At 42.5% G+C, this 24,144-nt stretch overlaps 1 protein-coding gene across 2 annotated transcripts in view; it reads right to left on the reverse strand.

Annotated features, from left to right (window-relative positions):
- Window positions 1-419: 419 nt before the first annotated feature.
- Window positions 420-24,144, reverse strand: part of LOC105450339 — a 250,151-nt gene continuing 226,426 nt past the window's right edge. The window contains exon 5 of one of the 2 annotated variants that reach the window (XM_011690131.1): window positions 420-1,122. In XM_011690131.1, the coding sequence (XP_011688433.1) occupies window positions 957-1,122 (166 nt within the window). In that variant the 3' untranslated portion in view covers window positions 420-956. The remainder of the gene's footprint in view (window positions 1,123-24,144) is intronic. The other variant, XR_974451.1, reaches the window with a different exon arrangement.

Consider the following 24,144-nt stretch of genomic DNA (forward strand, 5'->3'; position numbering starts at 1 on the left):
AATGAATACAGATAATCGATATCTCACTGACTTATTCCTGCGAATGTAATTAAGGACAGGGGAATAAAATAAACAAAATAACGAAAATCGAAAAATCGATAAGTTTTAATTGAATTGCACGTTATCGAGGATTATATAAATATATAGATACAATTTATATAATTTATATCATTGTTTCAGTTTTAAAGAAAGATGAATATAATATTCTCAGACTAAGTATACTTTACTTAAGTAGCCAATATGATAAAAAAAAATTGACTTAAGTTTAGCAATCAATATGAAAAAAAATTCTTGCTAAAGCAGCGAGATTTTTATAGTTTGTATAATTCATTGTTAGAGGATAACTTAATCCAAATACATTTATTAATATTTATGCAGTCAGTTTGCTGGGGTGGCTGGGGACGTAAAGATCTGATTTGTAACATGGTGATTTGCGAAAAGAACTTGCGTTAAGTATTAGTGAAATATATAGAAACACAAGAGAGTCCGCATACCGTTGGGTTCAGCGAATTTACAGCTGCGGTTCGACGATATTTTATCGTCTATAAAAATCGTCAAGAATCGATAGGAAATTCGCGTCGTAACGACCACACGAGAGTCACACGCGTCGCACAAATCACATTCTCTTAAAAATAAAATCGCTACCCGGCGATTTTGGTTTCCGTGAAGAGAAGAAATTAAAGGCTCCGATATTATACGATGTAGCTCCGTTGAGTGAAACTCGCGTTTTAGGATGCTTTTAGCGATTTTTCGAAGGTGATCGCTCATTAAAATAGCCACGCGTGCGAGGAGACTCTGGAACGACATTTATGAATTTCTAAAACGGTCATTTAAAAGAAATGTGCAAAAAGCAAGGTGATGAGAGAAAGAGAGGGGCAGGGGGCAGACACAGGGGAGGGACCGACACATTATCAAGATGACGCTGCGAAATACAGTTGCGCGATGCCGGCGGTGTGCTAGCGGAACCTCAGCGACAGCTGCGGTAGCCATAATCCGTCTATTTCTCGTGCTAGCTTTTGTGAGGCCGCGTATCGAATGATTTCGATTTCCTGATGCGCGCTCGGTGTATCTCCCGGCGAGGAGATACGAAAGCTCGTCTGGATGGTCTGGATTAATCGAAGTCTGCAAACAGAATACTCCTATTATAATATAAACACTAAATATAAATTAAAATAAATTTATAAGACACAATTTTTTATCTTTTATTAAGATAAATTTTATACTTTGAAAGAAGAGAGTCTCTTCTTCTCGAGACAGGTTACATATAATATCTGAAAAATCGAGGCGAAATTGAATCGTTGTTCGTCTACAGAAGTAGTTTAATCGTATATACACTTAGAGAAATATTTCGCTGTTCCAGCTAGAATTATAAATATGTGTTTAAATTATATCGCTGTTTTTTGTATCTGCTAAAAAATTGTCTGTCATACGTAAAATTTATAGCAGTAATATTCTAAGAATATATGCAAGAAAATATAGGTCTCATGACCAAATATGATTGGAGTCAGGATTGGAGTCTGGACTGATTTTATTAAACGTCATAGAGAAACTTTCTTGCTAAATTTGACAAATAGTTCAGATATAATTTCCATCTCTGTCATCTATATTGATTAAATACAAAACGTATGTGGTATCGCAGTGCTTACTAATAACTTATCCATTTTAGCTAATTTTTCGTACCTAAATAATTCTCGCTATATAATTGTAAGATTACTTTTTTCAGTGTAGAATAAAATATTCTAAGCACTCAGGGAAATGTTCCGCTGTTCTAGCTAGAATTCTAAATATTACACTTAAATTATATTGCTGTTTTTGGTATCTGCTAAAAATTTGTCTGTCATACGTAGAATTTATAGCAGCAATATTCTAAGAATATGTGCAAGAAAATATAGGTCTCATAACCCAATATGATTGGAGTTTGGATTGGAGTCTGGACTGATTAAACGTCATAGAGGAACTTTCTTGCTAAATTTGACAAATAGTTCTGACATAATTTCTGTTATCTATATTGATTAAATACAAAACATACATGGTAGTGTATGGTCGCAGTGTTTACTAATCATTTATCCGTTTTAGCTAATTTTTCGTACCTAAATAATTCTCCCTATAATTGCAAGATTACCTTTTTCAGCCATTCTGTACGTATATATATTGTAGAAAATCGTAAACGATGACATATGAAATTGAATAAGGCGATAAAGTTGCTGTCAAATCGCTGTGCAAACAAGTTGTGAATATACCTGAGCGCATAATACAAATACTCGCGAAAAAATTGCGCGTCTCTTAGTTGAACGTATAGCACAATGGTGCGGCGTTAATTGGCACTCTTAGAAAAATGCGCCGTAGCACGCGAAGGACGCGCGCGCTTCTCTCCCGTTCATTACGCATTTAATGCGTTAGGAGGTCCCTTAAGCCTTAAAGAGTGTCACCACGGCGCAAGGGGCGGGACACGCCTCATGCGCTGAGCCATAAATTACTCGTACTTTATAACCGATTTAATTGCGGGTGTTTTGCGCGCGACTCTTTTTTCCACCGGTCAGGCCACTGTCGCGTACGCGAGTGCTTTCTCTCTTTTTTCCTGCGAGTCCGCGATCTCGTTGATTTCGCATTATCTGTCCGCGCGTGTGTGATATACGCGCCAAGTACGAGCGCCTGACCTCGCGAAACTTTGTTTTAGCACGCAAACGGTGTGTTCCCCGAGCAAAAAAAGAAGCGGCCACATATCGCGCGTTTTCCCCGCATAAAATATTCGCAACGTACGGTGACGCGAATTCACCTTTTAACATTCTGCTCCGAGCAGAATGTTCTGTCAGAAGTGAAACTAAACTACCTAGGTGAAACTAGAGAGAAACTTTTAAGTTTAAACGGAGAATAAGTAATAAAGATTGGGTGAGAGCAAGTAGGTACTAAAGCATAAAAGGAAAAAACAATAAGAGACAGCACAAGGCATAAGAATAATGTGTTCCAGAAATATTTGGCGACTTTTTGAGAGTAGGAAAAACCTCTCCAACTCTCGAAAGACACTCTCCAGAAGAGATGACATTAATATATTTTTAAATGTCTCTTTGCGCGCGTGATATATACGTTTTTCTACCTAAATCTGAAATATTACCTCTCGTATATCGAAAAATCACCATCCGCCGCTATATCCTGTTCGGATTTATTCGCGGAGGAGCTAGAAATTTGCACGGAGTAATGAGACACCTGACGCTTCTCGTTTCCTGTCAGACATCTCGCGGAGAAAGCTAATCGTTAATATCACACGGCAAAAATAATTGATGAATTTGTTGGCGCAAATCGGAACTCACATATGGCGATAAGTTTCTCCGCGCGTCCGTGCCGTCGTTAATATTACCGGATGATTCGCGCCATAAATTGACGTTACCCCGGCTTTTGTGGGTAACTTTTTTTTGAATTCAGTCTCCTCAGGCATTTAGAAGAAATGTAATTCCGACGACTACTTGCTGCATTAAATGAAATACTATTTTGGCACGTGAAGTATGCCGTTGGGAAAAGAAGCTATATTAATGAGAGAAAGGCTTGTTAGAGATCGTTATTAAATATTCAGATGGATAAAGACTGTATAAAAGAACTCTCCGCGAGACTCGGTCATTGTTCAACACATTTCTTGAGCGTCATAAATTTTTAATCGACGCAACCAACCGTTCCAGGTGAATTACCGTAGCCGCCGCTCGCGCGGGTTTACAGGGCGTCCTCTTATATCGATCCCACGCGCGGAGCGGAGAGACGCTGACGGCTACCTGTCGTCCGCGATGTACCTTGCGGAACGGATCCGGACGGTCAGTGCGGGCCGTGCACCGAAGACCCGAGGGCGAAGTCGCCGGCGCGGCGGGCGCGTCGTGCAGCAGCCGTGTACCGTGCAGTGCCCGCGCGGTCGGTCGGTCGGTCGGTCGGTCTCCGATCGCTGATATCTCAAATAGACACGTTAACGTAGGCTCTCTGCTATGAGCCTAAGGGCGTCCATGAGGATCGACCGACGTTCTCCCGGTACCTTGTAGTATACCCTGTAAAGCCACGTCCGGGGGCCCCTCTCTCCCCTCCCCCCTCCCCCTTTCGCCTCCTCTCTTTCTCTCCGTCTCTCTTTCTCCCTTTTGCCTCCGTTGCACCTTCGACCGCGCCGTGGTGATGCCGTGGGCTCGCCGGTGGTGTTGTGTGCTTGCAGCGCGCGGCCGTGCTGCAAGCCGACCTACCGTTATCCGGTTAACGAGCTACCACCGCTATATACACACCGGCCGCTCGGCCGGGCATTGCGCATGCACGAAATGTATACGTGGGAACCGGAATTGGTGAGCGGCAAGAGTAAGTGAGCCTAGGGACCCTGAGGAGAGCCGCGCATCCTCCCGCCGCTGAGAAAGGACGAAGGTCTCCGCCGCGCGATCGCGACGGCGCGGCGCGCGGCGCGGCGGCTCCACTACGCCTGCAGATTGCGAGAGGTAGCTGATTCACCGCGCGGGTCATTAGACCGTCCCGCGGACCACCCTGTCGCGGGTGATCATCGATCAGCCCTTTATCTTATATTTTAATGTTCACTCTATAGTTGTTAATAGATCCACAATTGATTTGTTTATAATTCTTGTGCGAAAATTTCGCGATTGGAATTATCAACGACTGTCGTCTTATGCATTTAATCGACAACAAAGTGCATGCTGCGATAATTTAGATTTTTTCATATTAATATTTAACGTGTTTTATATTAATATATATATAAAATTTCTAATATAATTTTAAAATATTTAATGTTTTAAATAAACACTTAGAACCAATTACATTTAATATTGAGTTTTTAATTGTTAATATAAATTTTTTTTTAAATAAAAGAATTACAGTTGTGAACGCAAGAGAAAGAATAAAAATCGATGTATTTTTCTATATAATTATTTTATCTAGTGTTGATGATCGAAGGCACGTCGCGTCGTCTGGGAATGCAACAAGCGGCCAAATTTTTGTACGCCTCGTTACGCGGATTATCATACAGATTTGTTATCTCACGCGAGAACGCAGGAACTCCTTTAAGATCGTACGGTTTACAAGCTTATCAACGATGGCAGCGTCGTTTGTGCGATTGTAACGCGGACTTCGTAACAAATGAGATATAAACGTGGGAACTGGACATTGGTAATGGACGGAACGAGAGGCCAGCGCCTCGAAGAGGCATCACCGAGACCTCCGGTTGGGAAAGAACGTCTCTCAATCGTTCCTCTTGCGTTGTAGATTAAGCTCCAATGACGTTCTATATAATTAATGTGCACTGCAGTCTTGTATGTTCTGTCGCCTCGCGATCGGAATTAAAGCGATCTCGTATAACCTATATTGCGCTTCATTTCTCACGCGCGTTACTCATTATTATTATTACTTTCTGTTTCAGGTAAGTCTCCGTCGGACGATAAAACGCTACACCTCGGCCGTTTCAATGCGCGCGGTAAGTCACACGACCTTGCGTACTTTATTTCGCTTTCGATTCGATAAAACAAAGCGGAGATCCTTTCGCCGCGAAGAAAGCCATCACGCTCTCCTTCGTATCGGGAAAAAATCTGTCGAGGGACGCGCAGGGAAATGAGCAACGTTCCTGGAAGATTTAAGATCGCGCACTGTCAGATCAACGATAACGCGTCCCGCGACCTCGGGTGCGCGTCAGCAACGTGTTTGCGTTGCAATCCGTAGATTATTGATAGGAAAATCCTGAAGGAAAATCTCGTTATCTTAAGCTCAATCTTGCCGTACGTAAATCTCTTTCGAATGCAAATTCGCGTAGACCCAGTATTAATAAAATTTGGACTGTTGTAAGTAAAATATAAAATTAAAAGTAGGATTGTTTGACGAGAACGAACTGTAAGATGTGAGATAGAAAACTGGAAATTTCTCTGGTCGCGCCAATTTGAATCTCGCAATTGTCCAAGTGCTAATAGTAAAAAGGAAAGACGAATTTTAAACGCTTATTTTTCATATTGAAGATTTCTCTAGGAATCTTCCTTCTCGTCAAGATAATCTCGTCTCCCTCTGTTTATTTCCCCTGCACCGCGACTTCACACGCAGGATATGCATCAATCTGTGCATCTCGCTTCGTTCCCGCGGATTAGCGAGCGACGGCGGCGTGGCATTATGTTCCGCGATTCCTGTCCGTTCTTCTCTTCGCGACGTATACATGCGACCGTCGCCGGTGTGCGTCAGCGTCATCTAACTCGCTGTGCATCTGATAGTGCTCGACTCACGCCCATAGATTGCCCACAGATTGCCCGTAGGTTCAGAACGCCGATTTAGTTTTCTCGTGGAATTAAATCGAATTAAATCGTCACCACCGTCGACGAGTTTTCGAATTGTTTGATCAATCAAGTTACAGCGAAAGCATATTTTTAATTAGTAATTATTTAGGACATAACATAATAGCAAAATTAATATCGATAATATAGTTCGATAATGGAAAAATTATTTTTTCGACATATTATTATGACAATGGAAGATTCTATCTAACAAAAGAAATTATCGAGAAATTGTAGGAATTATATTCCGCGACGTTGGTTACGTACGACGATCGGCCCGCATGTGGCAATCACGAAAATATTCACGATCGAGGAAGCGGAACACTGTCATAGTTTACGAAAGAATTTCACGTGAGAATGCCAAGACTTTTCGCTGAAAATGTTGGCCGCGTAGCAGACGCAATTTCCATTATCACTCATTACGTTCCGACCTTCTCCGTATGCCGAACGCCGATGGCCTCCCGTCGAATCGCCGGGGCCGATCGGGGAAAATCATTGTTGAACAACCGGGCGGAAACGTTGCAATTACCGAGGGGCAACATCGGGATGATTACACCTTGTGCTCAGCGATGTATCAACGAATTACACGCCACGCGTGTTTGTTTGCCGAACACGCGAACATTAATCCAATAATCAGATGTCTTTCTTATTCAATTTCTCAATTCCCCGTATCCGCTTTGCGTTCCCGCGGAACTCTGAAGCGGAAACGTGTGGAAATTCATTCTCTCTCACAATACGCTATTCCTTCAATTAACGAATTTATTCAAATACGCTTGGATATTTTACTCGGTACAACATTACTTCTTAATTAATCAAAAAAATCTATCTAATTAAAATTAAATAGGAGGCTTCTGAGATATATATTCTGCAAACGATATTATATCGAACTTTTAAAACGTTGATTTTTAGAAAATTACACACAAGAGAAGTAATATTACTTCTCATTCTTATTATACAATAATATATATTTAATTATTTAGTTACAAATTATAAAGTGCTTTTATTGTATTTAATTTTACTTATGTCTACAGTGAGACTTAAGATTTAAGATTTAAAAGAAAATTGATCAATTCTACACGGAAAGAACGATTTTGTTGAAAGGTCTAAAAATTTTGCTAAAAAGGGATCTGAAAATAATTTTTTGTTGAATCATTAAAATAATTGGTTAGAATGTTAAAACTGATAAGTATTGCTATAAAACGTTTTGATATTCTAGCAATTATTTTGATTTTCGCACAAAATTACTTTATTTTCAGATCTGGATTTAGCAAAATTGTTCTTTCCGTGTAGTCAATTATTTATTCCACGTGAGAAGAATAATCGATTGTGATTGGCTAATTTTCTTAAGTCTTAAATTTTAAGTCTCATTATAGATGGCGTTTTAAAGTTACTATGCGTTGCTTATACAGTTCTACGGATCATTGAATATCCTTCGTGTTAACGTCATCGTTCGGAATGATTTCCCAAGTCTTGTATCAGCGATTAATGACAACGCAACGCTCGAAGTCACCGCCGCACGACCGACGGTGCCGCGCGTCACACGATCCCGTTAACGTCATAATAATTCACGATCGACAAAGAGTCGTTTCGCGGCGCGACGTTTTTACGCGACGTGGAAAGAAAATCCGAGAGATTCCACAGTTGTCCCCGCGAGGCGCGTCGTTGTAAGCGATCATCGACTCGCGTACGCGAGTCTTATATCTTCTCGTCGATCGGATCGGCGGTGATAGATCGCTTCGCGAATCGCCGGGGCTCGTCGCTCTCTACCAGTGCAACCTGCTTACGTGAGACGACATGTCCAATATTATTTTCCTATTTATAATACCGGTCGCGCGCTGTCGCGATTAGTATCTTCGTTCCCCCCGATGTTTCTGCCCCGCGGAGAGCGAGATGATAAGCATCGAGCGCCTGCGACTAAAGATGTTTCACTTAACGATATTCCCCGCGTCGAAGCTCTTTAAAATGCTGCAGAAGGTTTCATTTCATTGAAAATAATATAATTTTGCTTTGTATTTTTTATATATAGTTATTTTATAAAGCCCGCATTATTTTTAAAAATTAATTTAAAAAGATATATACTTATATGTAAATTTCGTTAAATAGTTTGAGTAATTAATAGATTGAAAGTTATCTGATCATTTAATGGTATATATTCTTGTCTTTCGATTTCATTTTGTCTAACGATCATGTGCTGTGATTGATCGTTTATATAATTATTTTGTTACTTTTTCTAAGTAAATTCTTTCAATCGCGTACAGTTATGTTACCACTTGTATCGAGAGAAAATATTTTCGCGAAGATACACGTTCGGCTATCCTAGCGATATACCTAAAGCGTTTATCGCTTAATTCCTTTTTAGCATTTTACCGTCGTCGGCTGAAAGTCGCGCAGTAAGTTTGCAACAACGTACAACGAAGTCTGCAACCTTTAACCTCTCCTCCTCGTGCATAAGCGTTAATACATTGTGTGTATTTCGCGTGGTCGTGTTGCGCGGTAATTGCGGATATGTCCCGCGAGCCAGTGCCACGGAAATGACACTCATACTTATGTATTTCTCCTCTCATATATGTTTATTTTAAGGAAGCCACGCTTATTTAAAGACTACTTTTGCACCGATCGAAGCTTCCCTGCTGACAGAATCGCGCGAGGAACCATCCTTCCGCTCGTCAATTATCACGAAAATTAAATCACAAACTAATCTTTGCAAGGTTATTTCTATATATTTTGTTTGATTATATATACATATATATATATATATATATATATATATATATATATATATATGTGGTATTTTTGAATATGCAGTGAAATCTAATAAGTAGAAAAAGTGTTTTTTTTTTATTGAAACAGAAAAAATCTTTCTGAAATAAAAAGACAAAGAATAATATCCTTGTCATGCCATTAAAAATATAAAAGAGTCTACTTGTTTTATTTATCTTTTTTATATTTAAGTAATATTGTAATATTTTCTTTTCATGCTATTAAGATGAAGTGGCTCTTAAAATTAAAGAGGATAGTTTAAAATTAAAAGGAGTGTTATCCATATGTAACTGGCGTTTTCTTCTACCGCGACCGCTTTACATTCGAATTCTTGCTCGTAGAACAGGATCGGCTCTATACGATCGTTAACGTAATCTCCGCCGCGCTACACGTCCACGACGGCGATGTTTCTTGCCGAAGAAGATCTACGATCAACAAATGAATAACAAGCGCACTGCACGGGAGGAGGAACACGAAAAATCCGGCGCGGCGAGAAAACGAGGTAGATTCCCGCATAGGTAGGTATATACGTTAGGGGTATCGATGGAGGCGCGCGATCGTAGTTGAGCCCTGGCGATGTAATCCTCGCACGGTATCACCCGTGCAGCCGGGACCATATTCGCGCCGGCGAAATAACGGTCAAGATCAACTCACTCTCCTTCCCCGGACGGGTAGGGGGGCGGGAAGGGGGATTCGAGGGTTCGATTCCGCGATACTGACAAACCTATTCGATTGCCTTATAGCGAGCGGAACAAATGGCAATATATTGCGGCGGTTAGGAGGGATCTCTTCGTCAGGTTCCCATAGAAAACCGGGGGAGGAGGAAGGAGGGGGGAGAGGGGGAGGACGATGGGGACGAGAGAACGGGACGGAGCTGTGGGACGCAGAGGAGGTAGAAGGAGCAGGGCGAGCAGGAGCAGAACCTCTCCGGATCCAGGTTGCCAACACGCTCTCCCACGCGGTGGTGGCTTGTACGACCGCGGTCCGCTACGGCTTCAACAGCGGGGATCGACATCTCCGGAGATGCCGATATGCCCGTGGTCGAGCACGGTGCTACAATTATCAGTTATCGGCATTCGAGCGATCTCCAACACGTCGGCGAGCCCGGCGCGATGCCGATGCGAAGCGCGCTCAAACGAGTCGCCCACGTTTGTCGGTTGAACCTGCCGCGCGAACCCGACTTGACCCTCAAACCGGAAGATTTACTTTTCAATGCGCGGTATTATTGGTATCCGAGCGTTGTATCGATAATGCAAATAGAAACCGTCATGTCACACCAGTTTATTAATCGAATCATTTATTTCGAGGGCCGAAACCGTATTTTCAAAATAAGCGGGTCATGTATTGATTTCCTACTACATATATTATTAGAGATCTATGAAAGAAAATAGGGTAGTAAGATTGATGTAGCAAATGATTCTATATGTAGAGGGCAAGAAATAAATTTTAATTAATTCAATTCACAAGAGAAGAAAAGTATAGTCATCTATTTACATGTTCGTTATTACACAATTTTTTATAGATACTTAAGATGCTGTTGGGAAAGACTCGTCTTTTATGCAGTTTTTATACAGTTTTTATTCTTATAATTAGCCAAGGCTAAGCTTCTCACACGCTTCTACAAAGATGCCGTGTAAAATCGCGAAAGAGCAAGCCGCCGAATTAATTATTCATTCTATTCATTGGAGCTTTCCAAATGCCATAATTTGAGTCTTTGAAAAATAAAACAAGTACACCGCGTTCATTAAGTCGGCAATAAAGGAAGTCGTAGAAATTACTTCTTGCTAATATAGCAAAAGGAAAGAAATATAAAATAGCATTAATTATTTGCGCCTACATACGAAATATATGAATTATTTTTATCAAACTGTTATTCCAAAGATACACAACGCAAATGCAATTTTATAACTAAAACATGTCTTTAAATTCTGAAATTTGTGTATATACGCTGCTTACGATTTACCGTCATGTCCATTTTTGCCTCTATAATTTTAAGAAAGTTAAAAGAGTAAAAGTTTAAAGTTTATATTGTTGCATTGAAAAATATTTTTCTTGTATTTTTCCGTAATATACAATAGTTTTATATTTGTTCCCTTTCGTCAAACTAAGAAATAAAAGAAAAAACAGTAATACATACCGTTCACACGTGGAAATTGATGTTTAAAACGCGTGGAATATATTACCGAATCCGAGACGTAATCTTCTTCGTGAAATCTAAGAATCTGCAGCCGGCCGTTTGCCGAAATCAGAAATCGCGGTACGGTTCGACGGACGTTCGCTCGTGTCCGCGCGTATATCGGCGCGGCATAGACGGCTAACGGGGATTTATGGTGCCCAGATGGTGCAGCTACTGAAGTAGCTGGGCTCGTAGGGAAGCCTCCGGGCGATCGGTCGCGGAGCTGTTGAGCGGAAGGGTTGAGAGGAGAAGGCGCTCGACGGAGAGATGCCGCGCGAGAAAGAGAGGCGCGAGAGGTGGGGGGGGGGGGAGAGAGACAGAGCGAGTGTATGCACGAAGATGTTATCTATTCGCTGGGGCGGAACATCGAGGGTGGTGGCTCGCACAGCGCGGTAGTTTATACTTACTCGCACTTACTTTACTAGCTGCTAGCCGTACGAGATACCGGCGAGATAACATCTGACGTATGGGGGTCGGCCGCGTTATAAAGACGTGACGATGCGCGATAACGAGGCATAAGGAACGACGGATTATTAATTTCGCGTCGCCGGCCGGCTGTTCTGTAACGCGGCGCGGCGCTCGCGACGACGACGCGTCTACGATAATCCGCTATTTTCCGTTCGAGCGGTTACCCACTTGTCGCCGTGGCACGTCCGCGTCGTAGCGCTTGTGTCGTGACTTGTAAAAGCTGTCAGCCCCGTTTGCCGGCGGGAAAATCATCGCTCGCTTCCACGCTAAAAGGATTTCGATATTAGAAATTTGCGTGCGATATTGGGATAGGATATATGTTACTCAAGAGATTCAAACACGAGAGATGATATAATAGTTTTTGACACACGGACAGGTAGCGCGCTAATTGGAAAACATGCGTTCATTATTAGCCGGTTATTAGACTTTTATGATACGGCCTCTCTCCGGAGAAACCGCATGCGAATCGCAATGGCAAAATTTTTTATCACCTCGCGTCGCTTAACGCGACATTGCGGGCGTTCGCAAAAACATTCCCGTCAGCAAAAAAAGTCTGCATTAGGTCTCGCTGGAGGAAAATTATGAAACCCCGAGTATATAGGAGCGCGCGCTGACGGCGCGTTAAAAGTGGAGCACGCGAACGAGAGCAAGGTGTTGTCCGTGTCCGCGACGTGGCGAATAAATCTCCGCCGCGGTTTCTGTCACCGTCGGCGTTGGCGCGCGCACAATAGCGAGGGAACAGAGTCGCGCAAAACGCGCGGCGTTTCCCATACTCCCGGCGCGGTCCGGCTCATCGAGTCACCCGCGTTAGTTACCCAACCTGCATTATTGCCACCGCGCCATCGGCCGCGCCGCGCCGCGCCGCGCTCTCGCCCATAAACATCGATTTCGATCGGTTGTCGTAACGGGCGGCACGCTGGACTCCGTGACAAATCGCAAAGTGCATCTAAACTACCTCGCCTGCAAATCGGTGCCGTATTGCCCCGCCGTGTGTGCCATGCCGCCGCAGCGGACGACGCGGGTAGATTCGACCGCGCCGTTGCTCCGTACCGTCGAGAGAACAGGTATTTGTGCCGTTTCGAGGTGCTTTGCATGCAAATGCGATTTAGAGCAGCGCGGATGCGGTGGATGTTATTACCAAAAGAAGCGTTCAATGGCATAACGGTCCGTCACGTTTAGGAGTAATTCAATGTTCCGGTCGTCGCATTTCTAAAATTACTCATGTATACGTACAGAATTGCGAGCAAAACGAATCGAACATTATTTATTATTAACATATCTGTAGTAATAAATAGTAGAGAGAGAGAGAGAGAGAGAGGCGTTTTATACATTTTTGTGTTTATAATGCTCCTCCCTTAAATACAAGTTTACAATACAGGGACGTAAAAACGGGGGCGCGAGACGATCGAATGAAAATCCGCCGCACTGAGAGAAAAATTTCTGGTATTTTTAACTATGATTATGATTATTACTACTATAATGTTAGCAATAATAATTATATGTCTAGTTTTATCAACAAATATATGTAGTTGTTGTTAATTCTAGATATACATACTGGGGTCCCTGGGATCCCAGCAATCGAGATATTTTCGCGTTTTTGAACTTTGCTTTTTCTTTGACGTATATTTTGAAGCTCTTAATTCTATCGACTTTTAAACATTATCGGCTTGTTCCTTGATCAATTTTCTATCGATTGCAAAAAAATTAATCGAAATATGTCCATTTTTACTGGAGTTCAGCAATAAATATGGATGGGATCTCCGGGACCCCAGTGTGTGTACGACGTCGTAGTCAAAAAAACAGTGTGTATACCTAGTATTAAGAATTAATAAAACATTAATCAAAATTTTGAAACTTGCTATATATTATAGTTATTATTATCATAAAAATAGTTGCAATTATCATTATTTATAGCTATAATTTATAGCCATTTTAGGGTTAACTATATTATATGGTTGGATCCGCAAAATGACTAGAAATTATAGTTAAATACCTAATGATAATCGCAACCATTTTTATATAGTATAAATAATAAATATAATGTAAAGTAAGTTTCTAAATTTTTGTTGATGTCTATATATATTTGTTGATAAAACTTATATGCCTATAATTATTATTACTAACATTATAGTAGTAATAATCATAATTATAGTACTTTATAATTACAGTTACAAATACCAAACATTTTTTTCTCTGTGCGCAAGAATTTGCAAGAACTCGAGCGCGGTATGAAATGGTAAAAAGTCGCACACGCGCCGTCCTTTCAATTTCCTGAGCACCGCAGCAGAACGTAGTTTAGTCTTTCGGAGACAACAGAATACGCGAGGGTTGACAGCGCAAAAATAATGAATTATGCTTGCGTTGGTCCCGCGGTCCGGTACGCCGGTGCTTGAACGTTGCGCGCTCGAGATTAATCCGTCGCGCGGCTTCCATTCTCTTTCTGTCGATTCTCCCGGCCCGCGGGCGGACGCTTGATAGATCTACGTCGTGCTGGGTGACGTTTGAGTTATGCACTGATTCGGTCGGCGGATGAAATAAGAACCGTCAAGCCGGGCATTGATAACGTCACGGAATTAAGAAGCATAAAAGACGGACGCGTTTTATGTATGCAAACATTCCGTTATTAGACGAACTTAAACTACAAATTATTGACGCAATTTTGTATTAATTGTTGCACTGAAGATACAAGTGTCTCTATTACTTATACCATATAATTGTTTCAAACAGATTTTTTGACGAATCCATTTATTTCTTCACGATGAATTAGACGTGATTTTGGTGCAAACCGATGCTTTAAAATGTTCGAATTTTCTTGCCGGTAACTATAAATCGTATTATAATTCTTGTGGTAATGCAATTTGTTGTGGATGTCGTTCCTACGTGATTCCGCAGCGAAAGACGGACGGGCTTGCTCGTATAGCGACAAGAATCGGGGCAAGAAATCTCGTCGAGATTGAAACACAAATCATACGTCACGCCCAGCCCGATTTCCGCGAACGTTCCGCGACTTTCTCGGGCGCGCGGTGGGCCTGTGTGCTAGATATACAGGCGGAAAGAACGAACGCGGAGTGGAAAAAAGCGCGGAAAATGTAGGCGAGTCAATCACGAGATTGCATACCGGTGCGTCGCGCAGGCGGCGTCTACTTTTTCATCTTCCCCGAGATCGCGCGGCCACTCTCTGGGGCACTCCTGTTTACGAGAAGACGCACGGTGTGCTGCGTCGCGTCGCTTGTGTATTAGGAGAGAAAAAAATTGGAGCAAATTGCGCGGCGTACGCGGTACAATGACACGCCTCGTGACGATGAAACATAACGGCGGCGGCGCGCGCTAAATGTTAATACGGAGACTATCGAGCGCGCCGAGCCCTTACCAAGCATTCATAAATAAATGTCAATGAATCCGCTTTCGATATACCCGGTGCTTCGCTGACGTTACATCAAACATTAACGGTGTCTCGTTCACAAATGCGAAGTCTGCTGCTCTTTTTCAGACGCGTTGAAAGATTAACGTTGCAAATGACGGGTCTCTTCGTAAATCGGATTTTGATCGTGTGAATAGTTAACTTGATTTTTTCGATTGATTTTGCAAACGGACAGCACTTTAAATCTCATTTAATCTTTTAATTAATCTCAGCTCTTTGAACTTTCTATTTTATATAAAGTACAAAATGTATCGTTGGAATATCCTGATGAGCTGAAATTTTTGCTCAAGGAAGCTTATATGTTCAAGTTTATCGAGAAACTATTAGTACAACTTAATACGGATGGAGTTGAGATACCCTGTTGCTATTGTGGCAGGATTACTTGCAAAAATCATTCGGAAAATCATGCTTAGATTGTTGCAAGTCAGTAGCATAAAAACTCTCTTATTGTAGACAATGGCGAGAAATGGACAAAACATGACATCGTAACGCGTGTAGCTAAATTTTAGATAACGATCTAAGGCATACATATTTGGATGGCAGGAGCTGCATATATATATGCAAAATAGAGTGAAACTTTGTATATGTATATTATACAACGTATAGATCTGAATCGAATAATTTTCATGTGAAATTATCAAAATAATTCTTTAATTTTGATCAGCTCTAGTATATAGCGCGCAATTACTATTACTTAAAAATATTATTTGATATATTTTATTAAAAATATTTTATTAAATAAAATAAAAATATTTTATATATTTTATTAAAAATATTATTTAACTTAAAAATATTATTTGATATATTTTATTAATCGTCAAATTTAACACTTTCCGTGTCAAGCGTCAAGCTCCCCTAGCAGGCTCGGATGATGCACTGCCGTTTGATCACGTCATCGGAGATTCTTGAGTCGTGTATTGCATTTTGCCTTTATTAAAATGGAGCCGATAACATCGGTGTGCATCGACATTTAATTTTCTTTTCTCCCGCCGCAGCCGCGCGTGTTCGAGAATTATTTGAAAGGTACCCGTATACGCGGGCAAAGGTATGCGCGGCGTACGTGCGCCCTTTCTTTCCCGCACGCGTGCATTCCGGCCGTGCCGCGCGATCGATTTATTAATTTATTTATTCTCAGCACGAACTCCGCGCCGCGCTGGTGAGGCGAGCAACTTTTTTTTTCATCTAGGCTACCCGCGGCTAGGCCGCGGACACGTAGGTACGAGAGTACCGGGTGGAACAATTGCGAAAGAAAGGCGAATTCCTGAAAGGCACCTTACGGAGCTGCATAATGTTGCGTGTCAATAAACAAGATCGCGATCGCGTCAGAAAAATTCCGCATAATCGAGTAACATGAGACGCGAGGCAGCGTATCATCGTTTTTACTTCTGCGTTTTGTCCTCGTGATTGATACGATTAAATCAGAAATTTTATTAAATTGTTGGAAAAATGTCAATGCAGTTTCTCAAGCTACACATGTTTGTACATTATTTCTAAAGCTGGAACAGAATCAAACGCGTAGTGTGTATCGAGTGTATCCTGGAAGACGTATTAATTTGTCAGAAACTTCGAGTCTTTTTATTTCACGATGCAGAATGTTGCTCGGTATGTTTAACCACCGTTGAGCGATGTAAGAGAGGCTGTAAATAAATTCCTGTGCAACAGGCAGGACCCACAACGCGCGCGGCGATGTTACCTGCCCGGGGGACGTCAGGAAGGCTCCGCGCGCGAGCGAGAGAGGCGCGAGAGAGGCCCCCGCGCCGTCAAACGCGAAACGGGAAGATTAGTTTTCTTTCTGGTACCCGATGGCCCGTAGTGGTACTTAATCCACGCACGTGTGTAACCCGTAAACGAGCGTGACGCATTCACCTTGACCCCGACGTAAGATATTATACCTACCTACCTACGAGGGCCGGTCGAGGGGGAATCCGCGCGAAACGAAGCTTTGATTTATACGAAAGTCCCGGTGGTGCAGGCTGTGGCCGAGGATGCTGGTTACGAAGGTCCCGCCGTGGTGCCGACGCCGCATCTGGTGAAGGCAGAAAGGGAGAGAGAGAGAGAGAGAGAGAGTCTCTTGTAAAAACGCGACGGCGCGGCGGTTTGTACGAGCGAGCGCGATCGAGTGCGTGCGTATGCACGTGCACGCGTACCTACACACACATACACACATGTGCGTGCACACGTAATCAGGCACCCGACGCGGAGTCTACCTGTTCTCCTCGTCCTGACGCCGCGGGCTCGTTGTTGGTGCGTCCGACGCGCCTATGTTTGTTCTATCTGAAGGCGCGTCTCGTTTCACTTCCGAAGCGGAGGGGGCGGGAGGGGGGGGGAGGGGGAGAAACGCGCCTGAAATCGTTCCGGAGTTTTTTCCGCCCGTCCTCGAGCGAGCGCGCGACTTTTCTCTTTCCTTCTTTCCTCCCTTTTCTTCTCTCGTTTCTTCTTTTTTGTTTTTCTTTCCCTTTCTCCTTTTTCCTTTCGTCGCGTCGTGCGGAACGTCACGGACCGCTCTCGCGGCCGCGCGCGGCATTCGCGCTGACATGCAAATATGCCGTGCGCCGCGGCGCGCTGCAGCACCTGGAGTGGATAATGACGCGCGCATAGACGCTGTCAGTCCGGCTGCCCATCGTTTTCCGTTCGTTTAGTCACGGCTCGTCGGCGCGAAACTATTTTCAACTGTCGCCGCCGCGCCGCCGACGAGTCAGGTTGGTGTTAGAGGCCGGCACGATGGAAAAGAAGAAATAAAAAAAAAAAGTCCGCGGTAATTTTGTCCTGACGCGCGCGTGAATCTCACTCGGACGGACGCGCGTGTACTTCGCGCGAGAAAAGTACCCGGAATCTGCCGTGAATTCGCTCTCGTACCTGCTGCATGCTTGATTATGCAATATGCATGCGAAAGCGGGTGCCTAACCCCTTCGGGCTGGAAATGAAGGACGAAAATGTCGAGAAAAGAGATAGGGGGCGCGTTAATGGGCGATTGCGTCATTAGAAATTAATGTATAATTGCTCGGGTGTGATTTGATCCTCGCGCGCGTTCTCCGAGTTGTCATTTCAGTGTCGTATACACATCGCGCGCGATGTTTCTTCTGTCCTCTCCTCAAGATTCATGTTTTATGAATCATCCGCCGATGCGGCGATCTCTCGCTCGTCGAAGCTATTCAATGTTACAGATACGGACAAGTTGTCAGGGCGACAATGTCGATCTGTTGAATGTCGTGCAGGTGAATTCATCGAGGTGTCATTGAGTCCTGTTTAGGAAACGTGTTTAGGAACGCGAAACATGATTTCTAGGACTAAATATCCTGGCCAATCTTGTCTTCGCAATAAAGTCGATAACATTTTATCTCTTAGTTTACATTATGATACTTAACAGATTTACGCAACTTAATTAAACAACCGATCCTGTGTGTATAAAGGTCCTGCAGAAACTTGACAAGTAGTGTAGAAATCTAATTTAGAGAGAAAGAGCAGGACACCCCAAAGGATTTTGAAGTTCCGTTTGATTGTACAAGATATTTACCAATGGTTGGAAACAACATAAGCTGCTGATCACCGATCGACTACCTGGTGGTCTTTCGAAGGGCCCGTGGGCGTGCGGCAATTACACTAACTAGGAGGCTTCAGGATAGAACGATGGAAAAATCAAATAACAGTGTTTTACACGGGCTTTAACTGCATGTTCTTTCCGTCTTCAAAGGAACGGTTCAATTGCAACTTTCAATATATTTTTTGAACACGCCTTTGATAGATCGATTCACTTTTTTCAATCTTAAATAATACTATTTATTGTATTATACATAATATCACGTTGATAATTATACAAACAAAATTTATTTTTTATATATGAGGCTTTCGATTATATTTTTTGGCATTATTTTTGATTATTCTATATTTTTATACAATGAGAAATATCCAAATTGGCTTGGTAATTGTAATTATTTACGGAAACTATTGTACCTCTTTTTCAATATTAGGAAAAAGAAAGAAATTTTAGATTTTGATTTTAGATCCGTGCTTTTAGCGCGAGTATCCTTCATGCGATGCTGGTGAAATATCCTTCTCGCAAGATCGTATCGTAAATCGTTTAGGACCGCGAGGCGATCAAGCAGAAAATTTACACGGCTATAAAACGTCGGTACGAGGGCAAAAATCCGGATTCTATCTTGGCTGTCCAAGATTTGATACCGAAATTTCTCCGGAATCTGCTCTGAATGCATGTCATAAAAACATACGCGAATGTACTTCAGTGCAAATCCATGAAAATGCGCGTATATATTTTTTTATAAACGCGGGAATCTTCGCATATTCTTCTTCTGCTCATAATATAAACTTGTAATTTTTAAATTTTAATTAATAATAGGCATTTAGAGTGACATGTGAGATATATTTTGCAAAATTATCTCCAAAAGACTTACGATTCTATATGCTTAAATTGATTTAGGCTACGGTAGAGGAATTGGATGTGATCTACATTCGTACAGTGCCTTGCTGTTTTGCAGCATCTGGCGGACACACAATTGTTATCGACCGACAAACGCCAAGTTTTATTTACCATGCTACATCGGGCGACATAACGACTGGTAGTGCCAGAACGAGCCACGATCTCTGCCTTCGTCCCTTTAGGCGAGATATAGACCCTTAATGTGTTCCGAGTGTCCCAGCGAGACCCTTAAACGCGTTCGCATCTTCTCGGTGTCTTGCCTCTGACCGGTCGCGACCATGACTTGCTACGGGAATACAGAAGATACTCGGCTACGCGGTGGGTCGAGACGATCTCACTCTCGAAGAATAATCGTTCACGCTTGTTATTAGCTTTTGGCGAATAGTATATGAATAGAATTCCTTGAAACATTAAAATTATCTGTTATGTATTAAAATTGTTTCTTGACATCAACAATTTTGACATCAAACTTTTCGAAGATTATCTTTGTCTTTATTTTAATTTTCAAGACCGTTCAATCCTCAACTGTAAATGTGGGGTTTCTAAAATTTCTGCTACTTATTTTGTAATTTGACTTACGTTTTTTATTTCTAGAAAAAGCAAATAGAAGTTGATTGCATTGATGCTGAAAATGCAAGAAAATACAGCAGCACGTATATAAAGTGGAAATCAATTATTTTTATTTCGTCTCTAAAAGCAGAAGTTCCTAGGACTCTATTTCACATTCATTAATATATAATGTCCACTTAACTACTTAAGTTTGTATTGATGGGTACATATATAACGATTTTAATTATAATTTCGTAATTTCATTTCGTGATGTAGCGATGCAGTCCGTGAATGCATATGAAGTTATGCACGGAGGAGCATTCGATAATTGAACTAAGATCGTCTGTGTTCTATCGCCTTATTCTATTCGGGCAAGATTTACGGACGTTACGGACGCGTTGTCGCGGCTAATATGCCGGAAAAGATGTGGGGATCGTGCGCGATTGCGAGATTGCTTATCGGCACGCATCGCGCATCGCGCGTAACCGGTAGCAGGTAGAATCGCACGTTCGCCGTACCAATGCACCTCTCTTTGTTGTCCGGCGATTGTCACGCAGGTAGATCTGTATCTTCGCGACAATGTATATCTGCGCGGCGCGGCGGTTGCGAGTCCGTGATCTCTCCAAGCGCGTTCAACGAAGCTCGCGACTCCCGGTGTGTGTTCCCTGCTAACTCAAGCGGTTACACGCTGCAAACAGCCGAATAACGTTCCCAGTTATGATGTTCTTACGAGATCGTAAAACCTAGTAATAGGTATTGACTTGTTACGCGGTCGCTCGAACGGGTCACCGCTCGAGAAGTTAAACTGTCCGATTACTTATTTTATCTTTTTATAAATTTATAAATTTCTATTTATTATTTATATAATTTATAAATTTTTATCTATTTATCTACTTATTTTCTCGAATTTATCCATTTTTAAATCTGAAAGGTTATACTTGAATTCTTGTGTCGTTTTGCCGGTGAAATGTCCTAATTAATCGTGTATTTTGTGAACTTACACGTAGTGTATGATGACATTTGATATATCGCGATCGGACTGGAAAGTACGAATGTAAGCGATCGTGCGTTCGCGCTTCGCTGTAATTGCGTATTGTTCGGCGATTGACGCGAACATACGCGACGTTTTAATATCACGGTCCACGTCATAGCACAGTAAATACGGACCTGATCTACCATAACGTTTCCTTATCGGCAAATCGACGGCTAATCATCATCAATCACTATCGGCGGTGTATGTGCGCGCGGTGTGTATACGCTGTGGTCCATATCGACATGAGTACGTATATAGCGTCGAGTCAAATAGGAGCCAAGCACACACCCATTTACGGTCTTGCCGTTTACGTGAAGTCGTTATTATGTTTATTTCAATGATGTTAATTAGCCATTATTACATCGAATATTTATTTCAATGGAATTAATTATCATTCGAAGTCCGCGCTCACACTTGCATTTATCGAGTGTCAGGAAATTAATAAACGCATGCCTTTCGTCATTGTACAAAATAAAGAAAGAATCTTATATAATAAAATACGCATATTAAAATTATGATTTGATGTTAATACCGTTCACAAGTCGATTACTTTCGCTATTTGTGTATCGGGTTAGATCTGACTTTTAGCTGCATTCCACAATACAAAGCACATCAAATATTCTGCTCCATTAGACACTCGTGATTCGTAATACGGTCTTTGTCCTTACGATGTCCCGATGAGAACGCGAGGTTTCTCAGGCACAATGCACTAACGATTTCTCGAGGCGTAGACTCGCGCAGCTATACGGCTGTATATATATGAATATTCCTTTCGGCGACAAGTTTCTCTCGACGGGCGCGTCCACAGCTGCACCGTTCGTCATCGTCATCAGCGGACCCCGCGAAGACCCGCTGCCACAGTGTATCCTGATGACCGCCGCCTGCGCCCCGTCATTAGCCGTACGTGCTACCGGCATACCGGTTTTTCCGCGTGACCTTCCGCGCCTTCGCCCCCTGCCTTCTCCATCACCTGGATCCCTTTGGCGTGTATCCCTCGTCGGAGCTGTCACTGACCAAGAAAGGATTTTGTCCTTCTCTATATGCACATAAGAGACACGCCGCGCGTCGACTTGTCGAGCTATGCCAGGACAGATGGACGTCGCCCGTAAATTAGAAACACGGACGGCGACATGCGATTGCGCGGACGTAGGCTGGAGAATTAGAAGGACGACGCCGCGTGACGATCGCCGATTGACATTATTCCGGGACGATGAGGCACAGCTGATGTGTGTGTAACGAGTGGAAAGCGCTGCATGAAATCTTTACACACGTTTATAGACATTTTTACCTTTTAACATCTTAATTATTTACGAGATAGAAATGCAGCGCATGTTAAATTTTATAGCCATGTTCGCCGTCTGCAGCCTGACTGGTGAAACTAATCCGGGATTCTGCCACGTTTCGTATTTAAAACCGGACAATTTACGGGCACGTGATACTATTTACGATCGGGGAGTTTTCTTGGTTTCGAGTAAACCTTAATTAACACGCATTGTTGTATCCGGGACGAGTTATCGCCGTCGACAGACGGGAGCGATATCGGCAGGCATCGCCGCGCGCTGAGAAATCGATGAGGGAGTTCCGCTGCAGGTGGATAAGGCCTCCCTCCTCACACACGCGGCAGCTCCCATCGGTGGCCTCTAATTGCTGAGACCCGCGTGAATTAGCATCGGCAATAAACTCAGCCAGTCACGCTGCGTCGACAGTCGGACGTAAAGGTGACTGTAAAGGTTCATTAGTCACTGGGCACTGTGTAACCCAGGTATATATTGCTACTCCCCGGGTACTACCAGCCGAGCCATTCGTTCCCGTGTCACGTGAAGGATATACACGCCTCCCCGCGTTCGGCGCACTACCGATTCGTTCGTTCGTTCTCTTCGCGAGCATCGTGATCCTCCGGGGGATAATCAAGAGCGGACCCCTTTATGCCCCTCCGTTTGCCGATTGCTCCGCGCCTCGACTTTTCTCCCGAAGGGATTCAATTCAGAGCGGCATTCACCTCTCATTTTTATTCGCTGGATATGCACGAGTTTCAAGAATTGTTTCTATTTACTAAAATCTTGATTGTAGATACAGTCGAACCTCGATAACTCGAACCTCTACAACTCGAAAACCTCTATAAGACTAAATAAAATCTATTTTAACTTGAATTATTTGTCAGGCATTTAGATATATATTTTACCTCTGTAACTCGAATTTAAAGTAGCCAAATCTCTACATTTCTACAAGTCAAAGTTCACCTCTGTAAGTCGAACTTCGAAATTCGAATAAAAGAGGGTTGATATGAAAATTCGACTTACAGAGGTTTTTTTATAATTTTCCGATTATAATGGCTTTTCAAAGAAAAAAAAACTCAATATTTGACAGCGAATTATTTACTGCATACATACAATAAATGTAATCATAAAACAAATACCAGGCTGTTATACTCATTATTACACATGACTTTGAATTATAGAGACAGCGACAATAGAAGTTTGATTTATAGAAGTAAACTTCGACTTGTAGAGGTCTGACTACTTTAAATTCGAGTTAAAGTAAGTTTTATTTCGATTTATAGAGGTTTTCCGCAGTGGAGTGGAAGGGAATAAACAAAATTTTCGTCTTCTTATAGAGGTTCGACTGTATTTTAATCAAGCTCGCCTATCTTGATACGCAATTTTTTACATAATTTCAGTTATTTTTTTATCCAATAGCTACAACATCGCCAGGTATAATTCACGATTGCAAATTCTGGAATTATGTATTCAGTCTATAAGGTATAGATTTAACTAAGCCTCAATGCAGATCCTGCTTTCTGTAATTTCAACGCCTAGGGAGGACTTTCGTGTGTAGCGACGCATAGAAGTGGCTCGCAATCGCCGGATTGTCTACTTTGTCAGGCCGCTGCCATCGCCATCGTCTCGTTCGTTACGGTTACTACCGGGGAGATCTATCGCGCTCATCACGGCCCGGGCATTATTGCGTCCGGCGTTACTCCTCGGCGCACCGCATCCTTAGCGCGCCCGCAGCTCGACACGCCTT

This window comes from Wasmannia auropunctata, unplaced genomic scaffold (assembly GCF_000956235.1).
Source record: "Wasmannia auropunctata unplaced genomic scaffold, wasmannia.A_1.0 LD336063.1, whole genome shotgun sequence".
NCBI classification, from domain to species: Eukaryota; Metazoa; Arthropoda; class Insecta; order Hymenoptera; family Formicidae; genus Wasmannia; species Wasmannia auropunctata.